At 34.6% G+C, this 18,567-nt stretch overlaps 1 protein-coding gene across 7 annotated transcripts in view; it reads right to left on the bottom strand.

Moving 5' to 3' along the window:
* Positions 1-18,567, bottom strand: part of LOC129575528 (cell adhesion molecule Dscam2) — a 73,844-nt gene that overhangs the window by 47,701 nt on the left and 7,576 nt on the right. For 6 of the 7 annotated variants that reach the window (XM_055459285.1, XM_055459291.1, XM_055459286.1 and 3 more), the window contains 5 exons: positions 12,382-12,503; positions 11,131-11,252; positions 10,279-10,337; positions 9,395-9,471; positions 6,030-6,219 (listed from right to left, as the gene is read on the bottom strand). In XM_055459285.1, the coding sequence (XP_055315260.1) occupies positions 6,030-6,219; positions 9,395-9,471; positions 10,279-10,337; positions 11,131-11,252; positions 12,382-12,503 (570 nt within the window). Of the gene's footprint in view, positions 1-6,029; positions 6,220-9,394; positions 9,472-9,550; positions 9,592-10,278; positions 10,338-11,130; positions 11,253-12,381; positions 12,504-18,567 lie in introns of those variants that run through there. The other variant, XM_055459289.1, reaches the window with a different exon arrangement.

Genomic DNA, 18,567 nt, shown 5'->3' with positions numbered 1-18,567 from the left:
GTAGAGCGAATTTTCACGAGAAACGGAACAATTTCAATCAGAAAAGATTGCAATTGCGCAAAAAAGATGAAATTTCATTCAAAAAAGAGCAAAATTCTTAGAAAAATAAAGAAAATTGCAAAATTGTTCGAAAATTAATCAAAATGTCCCTACAAAATGTGACCTATTATGATTAGTGGGGAGAACAAAACTGAAACCAATGCTTGAAAAATGTGTGCATACTGACATAATTGTGAAAGTCAATAAGAATAAAAAAAAAAAAAAAAAACAGTATGCTTTGACTTGTCAAATCAATTTCATATCAATTTCAAATCAGAAGGAAATCGAAATCAGAAATGTTATCATTTTAGAATCTAATTTTGTTTTATTTCATTCACATTGATAGCAAATAATCTGTATGGACACGAAATGTCGCAACCATTACCGCTGAGGGATTTCAAATGGATTGATGACAAGTTTTCACATAAGCATATGAAAAAAAGTAACAATAAGTAGTTTTGTTCAGTTTTTTTTTCTTTGAATGCATGCACATATGAAAATACATTTGCACACTCCAACAACAACAACAACAACATACATTGCAAGCATATTTGTTGCCATATGAATTGACATGTTCGAACCGAACATATGAAAATATGTTAACACAAACGCATATATACCAACTTCATCCAAACATTTAGTAAAGATCGCCGTAGCTCAGCGGTTAGAGCATTGGTCATTGGTTTTTGGAATACAGCAGCTTCGAGTTCTATTCTCACTATCATAAGATTTTTTTCTTTTCATTTCAATATTTCGAATACTCACCAACATTTCTATTTCTATTGCTCATATGAGAGAGAGAGAGAGAGAGAGAGAGAATATTCATGTTTATGTCGTCGTTGCCGTCTACACTTGTCCATAAGAAACCGTTGTCCATAAGAAATATACACTAAGCAGAGACGTTGATGTTGCGCGAAAGATCAGAGAGATAACAGAAATGCAAAACCAGTTTTGTGAGCGTGGACACTCAACCGTCTGCACTCAACCGTTGTCCATAAGAAATACACACTAAGCAGAGACGTTGATGTTGCGCGAAAGAGGAGAGATAAAGGAGAAACGCAAAACTAGTTTTGTGGGCGTGGTCAAAACCGGTATGGATGAAACCGGCAAGTTCATACTACTAAAATTGCGTTTTAGTTTGCTAAAACCGCCTGTAGTTACAGATGTTATCAAAGAAAAGCAACAAACCGCAATTAAAAATTATAAAGGAAATCGTAACGTAAATTTTTCGGTAGGACAAAAAGTCTATGTAAGAGATTATCGAAACCCAAACAAAGCAAGTTGGTCACAAGCTACTATTAAAAATAAAATGGGACCACGTAATTACACCTATTTGTTACTCCGTGAAAAACGTGACATTGAACGTCATGTAGATCAGATCAGAGATGGTGAAACTGATGATATGGGGGGAGATGAGTTGCCTCTGGAACAAAATGGTTCGCAAGGTTCTGAGCAGGCACATGATGCAGCAACAAATGAAATTGATTTGCCCTCTGACACAGCCGGTGACTTCAGTGACCTTTCTTTTGTGAGTTCTCATTCACAAGAAGAAAATGAATTGGAAGAATTCATTCCCGACGTCATCGAACGACCAGCAACCCGTCGTGTTGCCACACAAGCGAAAGAAAAGATCAAAGACTTTTACACGTCAAACCGTCGTGGCTAACGTCGTGGTTCAGTGCTGAATGTACAGCAACACACATGAAACACTATTTTTTTATCATGCAATTCATTCATAAAATAAGAAGAAAACATTTTACTTTTCCGTACACAACGTGTCAAGGGAAAGTATAGGAATTGGTCCCGAAAACTTTTTTCGCAAAATTAGCTTGGATCATCATAAAAACTCATGAAACGCGTCGAAAACCACTTTTTGAGACACTTTTCCGTTCGTGTGCCGTCGTCGTTGTCGTTGTCGTTGTCGTCGTTGTCGTAGCTGTTTGTAAACACGATAACTCAAAAAATAATTGAGATAATCAAAATCTAGAAACGCCAAAAGTTTTGTATTCGAAAAACTTAGTTTAAGTTCGAAGATGAGCCATTTTTGATTTGATCCTGGGGTACTTGCCCTAAGAAAAACCTCAAAAAATTGACACTTTTGTATGGGAGGTACCTGTAAATCGACTCCGATTGGCTTCAAACTTTCTGGGATTTCATTTTTTGGGATAAAAATAGGGTTCTGAAAGTTTGAAACCAATCGGAATCGATTTACGGGTACCTCCCATACAAAATTTTAGAAATTTTGACTATAATTACCGATTTTTGGACAATTTTGTCTGGGAGGTACCCGTTAATCGATTCTGATTGGCTTCAAACTTTCTGAGATTTCATTTTTTGGAGAACGAATAAGATTCATGTTGATCGCATGTGCAGAAGTTAGGTTTTTGGCCCTCAATTTTTTCCAAGAAAATTTCGACAAAAATTGAGGACAAAAAATCAAACTTCTGCAAATGCGATCAACATGAAACTTTCAGAATCTTATTTTTTCTCCAAAAAATGAAACCTCAGAAAGTTTGAAGCCAATAGGAATCGGTTTACGGGTACCTCTCATACAAAATTGTCGAAGTTTTAGTTAAAGTGAGCAATTTTTCACTGCTCACGCATAATTTTATATTTTCACTGCCTTTATTTCAAGAAAATTCACAAAAAATAACCAAAAGTACCTACGGACAACGCAGGTCAACGGTACGGAAAAGTTCGGGATTACCAATGTAATTCTTTTTATTTGAACAAAATATTGTTAATATAATTAAACATCTTTATCACACTGAGTTGTAAACAATGTTTACAGCAACAACAAAATCGACAAATCATGTTTCAAGTAAATGTTGCCATGCGATGTTTACATGGTGGTCACATTCTTGCACATAATTATCTGTGTGACCACATATGTCATGAGAGAATGAGGATGAGGTTGAGGTATTACTCAGCTTCTTTCATCTTTCGTGTTGTGTTGTGTTCGCTTGCCAAACAATCAAAAAAATAAAATTGATCATGGAAAATAAACGAAAAGTAAACCGTACCTGGGAAAAAAGTGAAATAAGAGCTTTGATCGAACTATACGAAGCACAACCGGACTTATGGAATCCGGCGCGTGCAAATTACCAAAACAGGTAACTATCTTTTCCAAAATTGTGCTGAACATGTGTTCAATTATCGATTATCAAGAGGTCGCCGTATGGTGGAAAGCACATTCGGCATTATGGCTTCGAGATTCCGACTTTTTAGGACAACGATTGAACTGAGTGAAAAAAACGTTAAGCTGTGTATTCTAGCTGTGTGTGCTCTTCATAATTGGTTGATGACCATGAATCCAGATGATTCAATCACGAGAGAGTTTGAACTTCTGAATGATGGAGAACACGGAGATGGAATCGAACCAAATGGCCAAAGTGAAACAAACGAGGCAAAAGATGTTCGAGAGCGATTGAAGAATTACTTTATGAGTACACAAGGTGAAGTTGCATAGCAGTACGATATGGTTTGAAGTAAACACAGGCTATATTCGGAAATCAGTGTATGTTGTTTATTAGTGAAATTCTCTTTTTTGCACACAGAAAAGAAAAAGAGAAAGATGGCTTTTGATTCATATAGGAAGAATGAAGGCAACTACATGAAAAACGACGATCGAGTTTCTTCTGAAATGCGTAATGTGTGTCACTGCTCTCCTAAACTTATCGAATAAAAATAAAGTACATCATTATAGCAAAGGTAAAAGAACTTAATCTATTACTACATTTATAACACAGCGCCATTCAGACACATTGTCAACTAGAATAAAACCATTGTGACATTAGCTAGTAAGAACATTGAATAAAGACTTTCTTCTGTTTCCGACTCCCAGCTGAGATACATCACAAAAAACTTAGGCATACAATTTTTCATTGTTTTTGTTTATTGAAATCAAGTGAGAAACAATTCCACTTTAATGATTTTGATATGCCTTTTAACATAAGCAATATAGCCCGAGCGCGAAATTCTAAAATAAGTTACTTTTGTGCGATTTAATGTGAATGACATAAGGATCGTTGAATCATTGGTGGCGCACTTCAATACGTTTCCCAAATTTTCGAAACGAGTTGAGTGAACAATTTTTTGCCAAACCGTTAAAAAGGAGCATTAATTCCGCTTTTGTTGTCGCTTCTTCGGGTGCAAGTAGCTGTAGTTTCGTTGCTGTTTGTGAACCGATACACGATTGCTCTGACTCGGCATTGAATTTTAGCTGTTGACAATATCGTTTTCATATATTTTTTTGTATTTATCGGTGTCCATGTGTTGTGTAAGTGCACCAAATCTCTTATCTTTGACTTTAACTGTGGCTAGACAGTAGGCACACCAAACAATTCTCTTCGAAATCATGTTTATGCGTAAATTTTTTTTTCAACTGAACGCTCTTGAACTTTGATCTGAACAGACCATTCTAGCCACTCTGGGCTGAATTTACATGTTTTTTGGCTCATTGCTAATGGACGACTGAACTCAATCATATGATATTACGCGCAAATATCTGGATCCGATTTAATCCGTTACATGCATTTGAAAGAAATGCATAAATAGCAAACTAAGCAAAATTTAGTCATTGCTTTGTTAGCAAAGAATATCTATATGCATTGATTTCCGATTGTTTCAACAAAATAGATGAACAATAAAGAAAACATCAAAGACTAATCTTGCATCTTTGTTGTTTTACTGAACAGGTCAATCAATATACGGGCTATTATTATCTGTTTGAACCATGAGTCAATTGTTTCGTATTTTTTACCATTAGTTACTTTAAAAACTATTTTTGTTTCATTTTCATAATATTCTGATGATTCATGTTGACGGTTTTGTGTTCCAACACAGCTATTTTTTTCGATTACGACCAGAAATTTGAATAGCTAAATAAAGCTGATTTTCGGCGAAAAAGCCGACTAAAGCTACGATTTTCGAAATAGCTGAAAATAGCAGAAATAGCTGACCGGTGGCAAGCCTGCGTATTAGACACACATCTCGTAGTCAATACACAAGCGTACGCACGACCGACAATCAAGTAGCCATTCAAACATATTGTATATGTTCTATGCTAGCCTCTCCGTATTGTTTACATATTGACCGCTCATATTGTATTGTTCATATCCGAAATTTCGTATTTGAAATTTGCTCTCTTGAAATTAAACCAATGAATAATTCCACTTTTGGCTCACGAATTGACTTTATAAAAAGAATTTTATCAAGTAAAAACTATTTTTTATTGCAAATGCTTGACTAGCGTTTCACAAGAAATTGTAAACTTGTAAATTAGATTTATAGGTTCCTCTATAAAGGTGTCGCATATAAGGAGAACGACCACAGTTATTATTACAGCGACGACGAAGAATAAACAGATATGTGATGCTGGAAGCGGTGGCAACAACATCAACAACAATACTAATTAAATTAGTAGTTCCAAATTGAAGTTAAAGAATTTGAAAAAACTTGGCTGCTGAATAATCGCCTCAGCGGTTCTTTCTACAGCATAGTACACACGCGATTGGATGTTCCGTTCTTCCTTGGAAGAACTGGAGATAATGACTCGAATTGAGACAAATCCATTTATTCTACTAAAAGTAATAAATATAATAATTTTAAAGATGGAAAAGCAGCACATAGTATAGAAAGGCTATTGAGTTCAAACTTTTGACAGGTTGTGAACCGTTGCGACAAAAAAATATTCCCCAGAATATTTTAGTTTTAATGTGCAACATTGTTGTTGTTGTAACCTCTATATAAAAAATTTTTATGTTGCACTTTATTACTAAAATATTCTGTGGGAATTTTTTTTTGTCGCAACTGTTCATATGTAAAAATGTATGTGTCCACTGTAATTCTTTTTTTAGTGAGTATTTTGCTTTAAATCACAGCATGCTCAGAAAAACCGATTGAGGTTAAATCACCACACACCACTTTTGAGGTGATGTTCCATAACAGCTACAACATCAATCGGTTTTTCAGAGTGCAATCTATTTTACCTGTTAACCGATTGATTGTTCGGCAAGTGTAGGATTTCAAACCGTCTGCTGGACTTGCGTTATTAATGTAGAGTTCGCCGTTCGAAAGTACGTTATACTTTCCACCAATATCTGTATTCGGATATAGATGCATGCCGTTGTCCTGCACCCATGCAGTCACCATGACAAATTCATTCATGTAGCTCGGTACCTTGGGGTAAAATTAGTTATGATATAAATTGGGAAAGCACAACTGTAGAAGATATAATAAAATTCAGTTAAGTTAAGTCTCTATGAGTCTCTGTATAAACGGATAGGAAACGTTAAAAAAAAGAAAAGTCAAGCGCCACCTGGGTACTGTTTGCAGAAACAGAGAATCATAGTGAGCTATAGCGAGTGTCTAATAATACTCTCAAGGGTGATTTCCCCGATCTATATACACTCAGAGCCATGAAACCGAACTGTCAAACTACAACGGGGACCGCGTAGTCGGTTGTCATTCGTTGCGGAACGCGCTAAAAGTATGCATAAGTACATGAGTACATATTTCAAGCATTCTGGTTAAAAAATATTTCAATTATTTATAAAAATATACCTAGTGTATTAATATGAAAACCCATTTTTAATAACATTTTAGAAACGTTTGAAAAAATACCGAAAAAGAATATGAACTTTCTTTTTTTTGCTCAGAAATTCTTTGCTAACATTTTTCTTGTTTTTGATTGACAAAGTGAGGTTAAGTATCTACTGACATGTTCAATGTGTAGAACAAATTTGTGCACTCGGTGGAACAAAGCCATTGTGTGTTTAAGGAGCCACTTTATTCCCATGGCTCCTGAAACACATTTTCAAGCTCACTTTGTAGGAAGCGAACGTAAAAAATGTGAAAATTGAATTAATTGATTTCAAAATTCATTTGAACATCAGCAAATCTAAAGAAAACTTAGATAAATATGTTTATGATGGAAACATTTTTTCTAAATTTGATAATGTGGATGTGTCATCCAAATCATTCATTGCATTTAAATAGGAAATAAAGAAACAACATAATTTTACACAAATATTCATTTTCCACTTGATTTTATCATTTTTATTCACTACATGAATAATATACGTTCACGAAAATACGTTGTCTTTTTCAAACATAGTAGTTTAAATTCAACGAGTCGTTCTACGAAGGTGCACTTAAGACTGTCTGGCGTGTATTTAATTTGTACTTTATTCTGACAGCCGCGTTGTAATTGATGATGACAGTTCGGTTTCGCCCCTCTGTATACACTACAGGCCAAAATTATGGAAACACCTATAAAATATATTGTTTCTACATTTTTCGAACGCTTTCAGTTCAAGATTAATATTGATTATGAAAACTTATCGAAATTGTGACCGAATGAAAGATTTGTAATCGGCCAAAATTTTCAAACGGTCATATCTTGGCCAAACGCCGGCCGATTTTGATGATTTGTACCAAAAATGCCATCAAATTTTTGAGATCTTTCCAACGGCGTATATAGCTTTTTCAAAAGCTCGCTTTCGGCCACCACAGCGAAAAGGCCGAAAAATGGCCATTGGCCGGCCAATTGTTATCTTCCAAATCTTCCATTCGGTCAGAATTTCGATAAGTTTTTAGACGTAATAGAAGTGTAAATCTTTTAATTCTATTTTTTAAGCAAACCGCTCACTTTTCGGTGCAGATATTTTATTTATAAGTTAGTTTGATCCGAATGAAGATTTAATACAAATTTCTGCGATACTGGTGCGAAAAAAGTATACTTTTTCGCGTAGCGCGAATAAAGCCGCGAATAAAGCGATCCGCCCAATTTCATTGAAACAAGTGGTACAATTCTGTTAGAGTATTGTGGGAAGATGTTAATTTTATGAATTTTTGCAGTGCACAAGAAAAAAAAGTTGTTTGTACGGTGGGCTCTTGGTCTATTTCAGAACCAAAATCAGTTTTGAACTGAAAACGGTCGAAAAATGTAGAAACAATATATTTCATAGGTGTTTCCATAATTTTGCACTGTACACAGAGAGAAATTGGGTTGGTACGATTGCATATGACGTTTGGAATATGTCAAAAAGCAACGTTTTTTCTATGGCTGTTGTAAAGTTTGCAACAGAGTGTGTTATGAGCTGATGTCAGCAGTACCAACTAACGTCAGTTGCTGATATCAGCTGCTGACGAGTATGCGTTGAGTTGTTTCAACGCATTTGCAGTGCAAAATTCATATTCCTTTAGTGAACGGGAAACGTTCAATTGAGTGGTCGGGAATAAAAATGACTAAAGTTGAACCACTTATGGATAACCGTAACACAATATTCTAGATTTTTAAAAGTGCAACATAAATTCTGTTCGCTTCAAAGTGAATCATAAAATATCTGTAGACTATAGAAATCGTGTTTCACTTAAATTGAAGCCAAAATGTTCGATACACTTTCAAGTCCATTGGAATGATGATTCATTGTAATAGAGGTTTTGGTTGTGATTTGGCTTCGGAGTGAAAATTAAGTGATAAGGAGCGCGAATTTCGATGTGCCGATAACACCATTGGATTGGGTACATGAAATACTGTATGCGAATCGAAAAAAAAAATTCAACTTTTTTTTCGATTTTTGCCTGTTTTCGATCGTCTACATAGGAAGTTTATATGAAAACCTCGGAGCGCCGGTGTTTTACCCGTATGTTGCTAGGGGCACCAAAATCATTTTTGCCTCGGGCACCAAATTTAGTTAACTCGGCATTGAATCGTACGTACCATCCTAATTTCTCTCTGTGTAAAAAAGTGTAACATGACGAATCATGTTGCAGTTTAAAGCTGAAAGTTGTGACAGTTTATTTCTCAATTCACCGTTATTTCTTTTTAAAACCAATTTCGGGCATGATGCAGTTTGCTTAAAATTTATATTAAATAAGTGATAATTTGACAAGGAGTGGGAATTTCAATATGGCGATAACACCATTGGATTGGGTTCACCATCAGAATTGAAAAACAAATTTTAAACTTTTTTTGTCGATTTTCGGCTGTGTTGCGGCCGTCTACATGGGAAGTGTGTATGAAAACGTCGAAGCGCCAGTGAAATTTCATTGGTTCATATGGAAGAATTTATACATGGCCTAAACTCGGATTACTGAGCAGAATTTCGGCAGAAATAATGTATCCATCGCCCTCAAATCCCTATGAATAAAATCGATGGCTTCCCAATTAGCCGCCATTCCACCAGCTCCGAAGTTCCTATTCACTTAGACGTCCAAACTCATTTATTATATATTTCGATCATACATGAATGAAGGAAATGCGTTGTGGTTCTCTAATTTTTGGCGGTAGTGTATATTTTTATCACATCGGTTTTATATACAAAAAATAGAATTGTGTGAAAGAGCATACCTGACATTTTAATAGGGCTGTATTGCCAGACATCACGTACTCATCGTGTACTTGTACTTTGTACTTCTGGTTAACAACTGAAAAAAAAAACACAATTAATAGTAGAATTAGGGTGGGTTCAATGTTTCTGAACGTTGGTTACTAGTTTTTAATTACTCTGAAACTCAACAAGAATGTTTATGAATCGGATGTAAAATGGCAAGAAGACCATCTCTGAGTCTATTTACACATCTATTTGATCAAAAGAAATGTATACACATGCAATATAGTATCCTCCCCCAGTTGTCGCATTAAAATTTATACATAAACCACACATACATGCATGTATATATGGTATATAGAACGACCGGAAAAATAACATAAGAGAAGTCTCTTGACGGCAGCACAGAGGGTAGGTTTGATTAATTATGCATCTTCACTTCACGATACCTTTACGTTCGCTTCAACGCGAGATATGCAAACAATGACTTCAATTGAAATAAATATTTCGTTATATTCAACCATATAAAGTAATCAAGAATCGTAGAGAAAAAAGGTCGCCACATGTTCATTCGTACGTGCATCTGGTCTATAATCTTTCAGTCTTGGTTTCAAGAGCAAACAAGTTCTCTGTTTGTTCAATGCATATTTTCGACGTGAAGTGTTCGCAAACCATATCACATTAGGTTATAGGCGTATAATATACGCCGTGTATTTCTTCATTAATTAAACAAGTCAACGCATCCGATGGCATCTTCACCTCATTTGAATTCGAATTTCATTTAATCATTTCACTTGTTTGAGACTCTAATGGATTTTGCGACAAATAAAAATATCCAATAACTTGAATGTCTTTACTGTGAAATTAAATTTCGAAAAAATGTAATGAAATTATAAATACTTACCGCCTCGAACGATTACTTCTCTACTCAAGATCGTGCCGATTACATTCCGTATTTTACACCTTAAAAGCAGGAAATATTTTAAATTTTCAATAATACGTAATCACTTATGATTTGACAAATGAATTTAAATTGAAAATTAAAAATAATAAACATCAGCACACAGATTGAACTTAAACGACATCAAACGGACGGATAAAATTGAAAAGTGATGCTTGTGATGACAGTGAATGACAACAATGTTTTCAACTAGTTTTTTTCTTCTGTATGATTGTATAAAAAAACTCCTGTAACAGCTTTTTCATGATTGTATGTCATCGTCTATATTGCGATATTTGGCATTCAATCTAGATTTACATTTGATAGCAATCGCTTTTATAATTTTACATTCGCATACAATTCGTAATAATATTCCTATGGGAAATCGATAAATAGATTTTCCTCCAACTTTTTTATCGCGCACATTTATAACACAGTGAACGTTTGAAAATCTCAAGTTCCACAAATCTTAATAGTCCAGAAAAGTAAAACAAATCCCGGCTCCAATTGAATGTTCTGAAATGATTTCAGTATTGAAATTCCAATCATAGTACGTACACAATATATTCAAAAGTTGCCTATACTACAGGCTTCGTAGGAATCACTAGTCACTCATAAATTGTATGAAGAAGTGACTAAGACCTAGTCATGGTGACTCAAAACAATGGTAAATTGAAAAAATCATAAAGGAGTATAATAAAGTCAATTTGGAATACATAAAATGGCTGAAATATAACTAATAAAGAAACGGTTCGTGCTAGGCGCACTGGCCGGTAATTGGAATCAAACATCGTAATAGCGAATATGGTAACTTGCCTGTAAATGGTGGAATGAATTTCAAATGAGTATTTCTCTGCTGTAAAAGGATAGAAGATAAGGCTTCCGTTTTGTAGCGAGTAAACCAAATCCTGATGCGGTGGAACTGGTGACCACTCAATCTGCAAAACAATAATCAAGTCATGCCAAACTTTTATTAGTGAGAATATTATCAATTCATGATGCCAAGTAACATTGTGTTATTTTTTAACAAATAAATATTTAATATGGCTCATTTAGAAAACGTCTAAAAAAGTGAATAAAAACTTCTGAAGAATTATCCAAAATCGAATAAAGCATCGTAAAAAAATGAGCCGTTTATTTTTTCGTAAAAAGCTTAATTAACCTTCTGACTATGTTTGGGTAAATAGAACTTAGACTGTGTTTGGTGGAATATTTGTCACGTCTATGCATTTTATAAAGAGAAAAAATATTTTTGAATATTTTCTTTTGAATTTATATCTATTAGTGAGACGTAAAAGAATGCAAGTTTGTCCAACTTCGTAGCAATAAAGAGAAATATGTTTTATTGCAACAAATAATGGTTAAAAGAATGTATGTTCGTTTTTGGGGGGGTCGTCGCGGTTTTGCACGGTTTCCGCGGAACTGATAAGAGATAACAACTTGTCTTCAGCAAATTTGTAGTACTCAAGGTCCTCTATAACATTGCTGAAGACAGTTATTTTTTTTTTTTTATTAAACACCGCCAAGCTCTGGCTGAATGTAATGTGGGTTTTGTTAGAGGTTTGGCCGGAAAAGAGTGCAAGACTGTCACAATTTTTATAAATAATGAATAATATTAGCAGTAACTTTCGATAACTTTCAGTTCTCGCCTCGTTCAAAACCTGACTCTTTTCGTAAATTATGAGGTAATCACAATGTAGGAACATGAAAACGAAAGCAGTCATACAACCAAGATGGAAATGCTTATAGTAGTCTATAGTAAACGGTCTAGGATAACCTTTGGTAAACGTTTCCAAAGGGACAAAGGCTATGTGAAGCGTTAACTGTTACGCGTTAAATTTAAGACTTTGACTGTATCAATTATCTCTTATCGGTTCCGCAAAAAGCGCGAAAAATGATAAGAAAAAAAGTTCTGTACAAAATTTGCTTTTTTATATGCACGATTTGTGCGCAACTGATAAGAGATAAGAGAGAACTGTCTTTAGCAATGTTATAGAGGACCTACTACCGAGTACTACAACTTTGCCGAAGACACCATGTTGTTATCGTTTCAACGCATTTACTCACTTCTGGTTGTGGTGAACCGTGTCCAGAGCATTCGATATGTCCTCCAGTGTTGTTCGAGAACTCAACTTTGTGAGGTGGTTCATGAGAAAATACTGGACCTTGTAGATCTAGCGCGTATGTTTCTGAAAAAATTGAAGTAAAATAAAACCATATCACGAGCGAGGGGGTAGACATTACACTAACAATAACATCATTTGCAAAATGAAATTCGTTCAAATCGTGATTAAAGGTGTGAACGCGCACATTTTGCACACGCACTTGTATACTCATTTCCATTAATATCTGTGATGTCAAACTCATTTGACATATTTCGGGATGCACTCCTGAGAATATAGAGATGGTTTGAATATTGAAAACCACAGACGTCGCTAAGCTATGAAAAAAAACATTGAGCAATGTTTTTGGATTCAAAAAACATTTCTTCTTCGATCAAATTCTAAGCACAACTTGACAGTAATTCCGTGGTGATTATGACTTTTTCGCCCAAAGCAGTTTCAGAGACTTTTTATCCCAAATTGATAGAATCCGAACACACCAGGGAGTCATTCACTGAATAGTTCGACGTCAACTACCGCATATCTTCTGACATAGTGCGTTTTTGGAATGAACATATTGGAATAAAAAGAAGGCCTTTTTGAGCAAAAGCGCTCCACTTTTCCTTCCAAATTCAATAACTTTTTCACATGATGTAGCGGGATATGTAATGAAAATTCATTTGTTCGTCTCCATTGATACATAACCAACAAGGGTATATTTCGTCTTGTTTGCTTTGACATTTCTTCGTAACAGATATTAATGGAAATGACTATACAATTCACGAAAAACAAAATTGGGTAAGGGTTTCTAAGTTGAGCCGGCATGTTAGTTGAAATACGCATGATTTTTCATATTTGGAGAGGGTGTAGTATTCAAACCTACAATAATCCAAACTCTTCAAAGCATTTGAACCTTACAACGGTTTCCTAAACCTAACAAAGACACACCTGCATGTACGCCTACGATGGTGACATATATCTACAATAGATACGCCTCTCTTTATCAATTGACCATTGTTTATGAAACAATGGGTAATTAAAATAGATACACGCGTTCACACGTCTGGTTAATCATATGAATATCAATTGTCAACCAATGATTCATGTATCGAATTAGTTCATCGATGATTAAGCACTCTCAAGTAGCAGGGATCTACCGAGTAGTATATAAGACCGATGTCGACTAGGTTTAAATGCTTATTTTGTACAACACCTTCCAAGCATCAAGAAGTAAATAAAATATTCTAATCGAGAGCTAAAACATCTTTTACTTTAAACCTTGGCTAAATACACTTTAAGGGAAATATACCGAAATTCAAACAATCGTCGTTATTAAGCAAATAAACTTTACTTTTGATGTCATTTCCGAGCGAAAATACCCTTCAGAAATAGCTCATATGGGCATAGTGTGCAATTTTATGAAAAAAAATTAAAATTCCAAAAATGTTGTACAATGTGAATGATTTTCATCGATAACATAAAGGTGAACATATGCATGTGTTCTATTTTTATTGTATTTTAAAAATCGGAAGAGTATTTTAAACATATCGTGATATGGAATTTTTTTTTCTCAGCTATTTTGAATTGTCTACAGGAATGTAAGTTGAGCAACATCTGAAAATGTAGGTAGAATATCATCGTTTTTTACTTTGAGTTCACATTCTGATACCTTTTTGATAATTATCTGATGTTTGAAACGGAAAAAGAATCAATTTTAAAGCGTTTAAGTATATATTTTAGTGGAATATCGATTTTGATGATGATATTATGGATTTTTTCTTTTAATGTCAAAACTTTGTAACAAATCAAGAAATATTTCTGAACGTATATTTTCGGAATTTTTTGAAGCACTCTTCGAATTAATAAAGGCGCTCGTGAAGCATCGAAGAGCGCTCAGCGCCCTTTCGCGCCGCCGTGACTACGGCTCTGCACTAGTATGAGTAATACTGAAATTGAGTTCAGTATTATGCGCTGTGAAATAGTATTAAACTAAACATGGGGTCGCAATGAATTTGTAAATATCAAGGTATGGCTTCATGTATCAATATACCCCATTTTTTTTACGTATTTCGTACTCAAGCCATATAGCAAATTGTATTCAGCAACCAATTATATTGTCTCCAACCGGTATAAATCTGAAGAGGTTATATTTGCTCCATAATTTATTGTATTTATAAAAAATTACAAAAGTTGGTCAGATAACATGAAATGTGACGAAGGAAAAAATTAGAATGAGTGTTTGAACTGAAGCGCAACTTGAAATTTATTTATTAGAAACGTAATATGAAACGTCGCTTCACTAGAAGCGTAACATAGAAAATGTGAATTTTGAATGTGGTTATTTGTATTTTTCGCGAAAATGATTCTCATTGTTATTATCAACAACACAAATGAAAAATCGATTCCAAATTAAATTGAAATGAAATATTATTTACTAATCAACCAAATAAAAAAAAATCAACTCGAGAAGATAGACTTTTTTGAGAGCTTACTCATAATTAATAGTTTCAGTTTGTTTGTAAACTAACAATAATCAAAATCGATCGACAGATTTTTGCGAATACACAAAATATTATCCTCCCGCGTTGGCTTCGTTCGTTCGACATGATTTGATAAAAAAAAATTTCGTTCGAAATTTAAAAAAAAAAATTGCATGTTCTTTCGTTCGGATGGCTTTATTTATTTATTACGAAGCCTACATTTATGCCAATATGTGTTCACAGCAAGCTGAGAACATGCTGGTTAGAGACCCAATGCGGCATAAATTCCGCCCATGGTGCGTCTTTTGCGAAGAGATTACAGTCAGGGGAGGGATGATATAAAAGTAAAGCTTTCATATCAGAATTGGGTCCGGAAAACCATGGCAAAACCGGCCTGATTCTGGAGAACCAGGGGAAATACAATGATGCGTTTTTGCAATTAAAGTACGTTAACATCAATGGGAAAAATCAAATGAAAAATAACAAACTAAATCTAGATTCTAACTAATTGGATAAGAAATTTCATAACAATGATCCGATAAATCGTGGTTTGAAAGATGTCGAACTATTTACTGTGCAGAACGTAACAGATGCTTTAGATTATTTTTGAACGCGACCAGAGATTTAGAATTTCTTATTTCGACCGGTAAGCTATTCCAAAAGTTAATTGCAGAGAAACTAAATGCGCGAGTGTCAAATGCAGTACGCGGTTTGAAATTTATGCGAAGATTATCCGGATAACGCGACGATTCACCATTACGAACAAACCTGTGATTCAGGTACTCAGGCGAACAATTTGAAAACTGCTCGACGCGTTCGACGTTCAACACTATCCCATATCAACCCGGCAAAAAATATACATTTGGTTGAAACCTGTTGAAAATTGAGAACAACTAGGGACCCTAGACAAGGATTAAGCGCAAATCATACTCATGAATTAAAATTTGCATTGCATGTCGATATTATCATCAAATACACTATAGTGCTTCAATTCGGAACACATAATAGTGCTATAGAATTAAATCAACTCTTTTTGTATCCCACACATTTCGATAGCAGCATTTACAAATATAGCTGCGGAACCATTTTTTTCATTTAATAAAAACAAAACACTTGCACTCATTTCACAACAATATAATGCGTCGATACGTTTTGTTTTGTAACTATTCCAGAATTGCATTAAAATAAAGAGTTTCTCTAATTCTACATAGAATGCAAATTGGTAATGGTTGCTTTGGAAATCACCCCGAAAAATGATAAAACCTTGCAACAATTATTACAAAAAAAAAAAACCCAAAACTTTTTATCGATTTTACACACACCGAAATACAGCGACTTGAACTATTAAAATATCCTTTAGTAACCGCATTCATAGAATTTTACTGTAGTTGCGATATTTCCTAAAATTTTCCTGTAGTGTTCATGCAAACGTCAAACTGAACCGAGTTTGACAAGTGTCAAACAACAACGAATCTGCACTACAGGGACATTTAATAAAACACATTACTACTACAGTGAAACACTGTGAATGTAACTGCTACAGAGTTTATTAATAAGATAGGACAATATATGTTGGTGCGTGTATAATCTTTTCGGGCTGTTACGCAGACAAATTAGTAAAAACGTCCAAATCTGTTTTGGTCCCCTATTCTGAAATTCGAATTTTGTCAGACTTGAGTGCAAAATAATTTGAATAAAAGTAGAAAAACATTCATATTTAATTGAAAATCTTTGCAAATTATCTTCAATCTGTGTTCTTGAATTCATTCACTCAACGGAAATATATTTAAAAAAGAAGTTGAAATCATAGAATTCTTTTAATGTTTTATTTGTTTCTATACTCTGTAAAAAAAGAAAGGTCGGACTTTTTCATGTATCATGAACACAAAACAATAATTTATTGCAAATAACAATGAAAACCGATTCAAGTATATTGGCATATTCTCAAATTCTGAAAATTACCACTAGAGTGTGTTTGGTTACACAAACATCAGCGCCAAAACAACCGTTATTTTTATATTCACTAATAATTGGGAAACAAACATGTTCACGTGAAGAAAAAAAAAATACTTTTCCGTACATGAACCAATTAATTAAAAAATAAACAAATATTCAATAAACTAAGTCCTTGTTATCAAATAAAAACTGAAGAAAAAACATACAAACAAAGTAAAAATTCAACAACGCTCGCACAATATAACACATGATGACACCTCTGGAGCCAAGCGGTCATAGCGGTGACAGTTAAAACTGCCATCGCTTTACACTAGAGGTCGCCATGTGTTATATGCGAGCATCTTTGAATATTTACTTTGTTTGTACACACACAGAAATACATAAGTACTAGAAATTGATGTAAAGTGATTTTTTTTTTGAATTCGCACCCAAAGCTTTTTTGCTAATGAGGATTTTTTTTTCTCATCATGTCAAAAAAAAAAAAATTTCTTCATTCGCACATGTTTATTTTTTATTTAAATGTTGCACGGAAAAGTAATTTTTTTTCTCCACTTAAACATGTTTTTTTCCTGATTTTGAGTGAATATAAACATAATATATACAGGGTGGCGCAGAATAACTGTCCTCTTTTTTCACATCGCACGTTCTTATACACAATGTATTGCGATTCACCCGGCATTGTACCGTTATGTTTATTGGTGTTTACTCTAACACTTGAACTACGACGCATTTGTGTTCAGTGTTTGTTTGTACTGCAATCACGATGGAAGCAAAACGTCATTTGGTTTTGGATTTGCACAAGCGCGGCTTCAGAAAAATAGATATTTTTCGGAAGCTCCAAAATATCGATATTTGCATGAAATTCATTCAGCGTACTATCAAACGATTCATTGATTTTGGCACAGTTGAAATACAAAAAAAAATCCGGTCGTCAATGATCCATTCGCACCAAAAATCTCATTAAAAACGTGAGAGACAAAATTCGAAGAAATCGCCACAGAAGTGCCAGAAAGTTGGCCCAGGAACACAATGTCAGTCGAAGAACAATGCAACGAGTTCTGAAAGATGATTTGGGAATGAATCCATTAAAAAAAAAGCGTGGGCATGGTCTTACACTTAAACAGAAGCAAGCCAGAATGGCAAGATGCAAGGAGTTGTTGCGCCGGCGCGCAACCTCAAACATTGTTTTTTTCAGATGAAAAGTTGTTCGTGTTGCAGCAAAGTCTCAATGCACAAAATGATCGTGTGTATGCAGTGTCAATTGTCGACATTCCTGAAGACGAATTGACCGTTTAGCGATTTCAAAATGCTTCACGGGTTATGGTTTAGGGCGCCTTTTCGGCCGGCCAAAAATTTCCGCTTGTTTTCATTGAAGAAGGCGTGAAAATCGATCGATTTGTTTACAGACAGAAAATGTTGCGTCAAAACTTGTTGCCACAGTCCAGACGATTATTTCACAATGAACCATGGGTGTTTCAGCAAGATGGTGCACCGTCACACAAAGCGGACATAACGCAAGAGTGGTGCCGGTCGAATTTGCCCGATTTTATCGATAGAGATTCATGGCCGCCGCCGTCTCCTGACTTGAATCCGCTGGATTATTTTGCTTGGGGTAACATCGAAGCTCAAGAGTCTAAAGATCACACAAATCACCACAATAAATGCATTCAAAAAAAAAAATAGAAAAAATTTGGAATGAAATTCCCATGAATATG

The sequence above is a fragment of the Sitodiplosis mosellana genome, unplaced genomic scaffold (assembly GCF_009176505.1).
Source record: "Sitodiplosis mosellana isolate CC-2019 unplaced genomic scaffold, AAFC_SMos_1.0 Smas_scaffold_6167, whole genome shotgun sequence".
In the NCBI taxonomy this organism is placed as follows: Eukaryota; Metazoa; Arthropoda; class Insecta; order Diptera; family Cecidomyiidae; genus Sitodiplosis; species Sitodiplosis mosellana.
The sequence above is the reverse complement of the archived record's forward strand: the minus strand, read 5'-3'. Positions and strand labels throughout refer to the sequence as shown.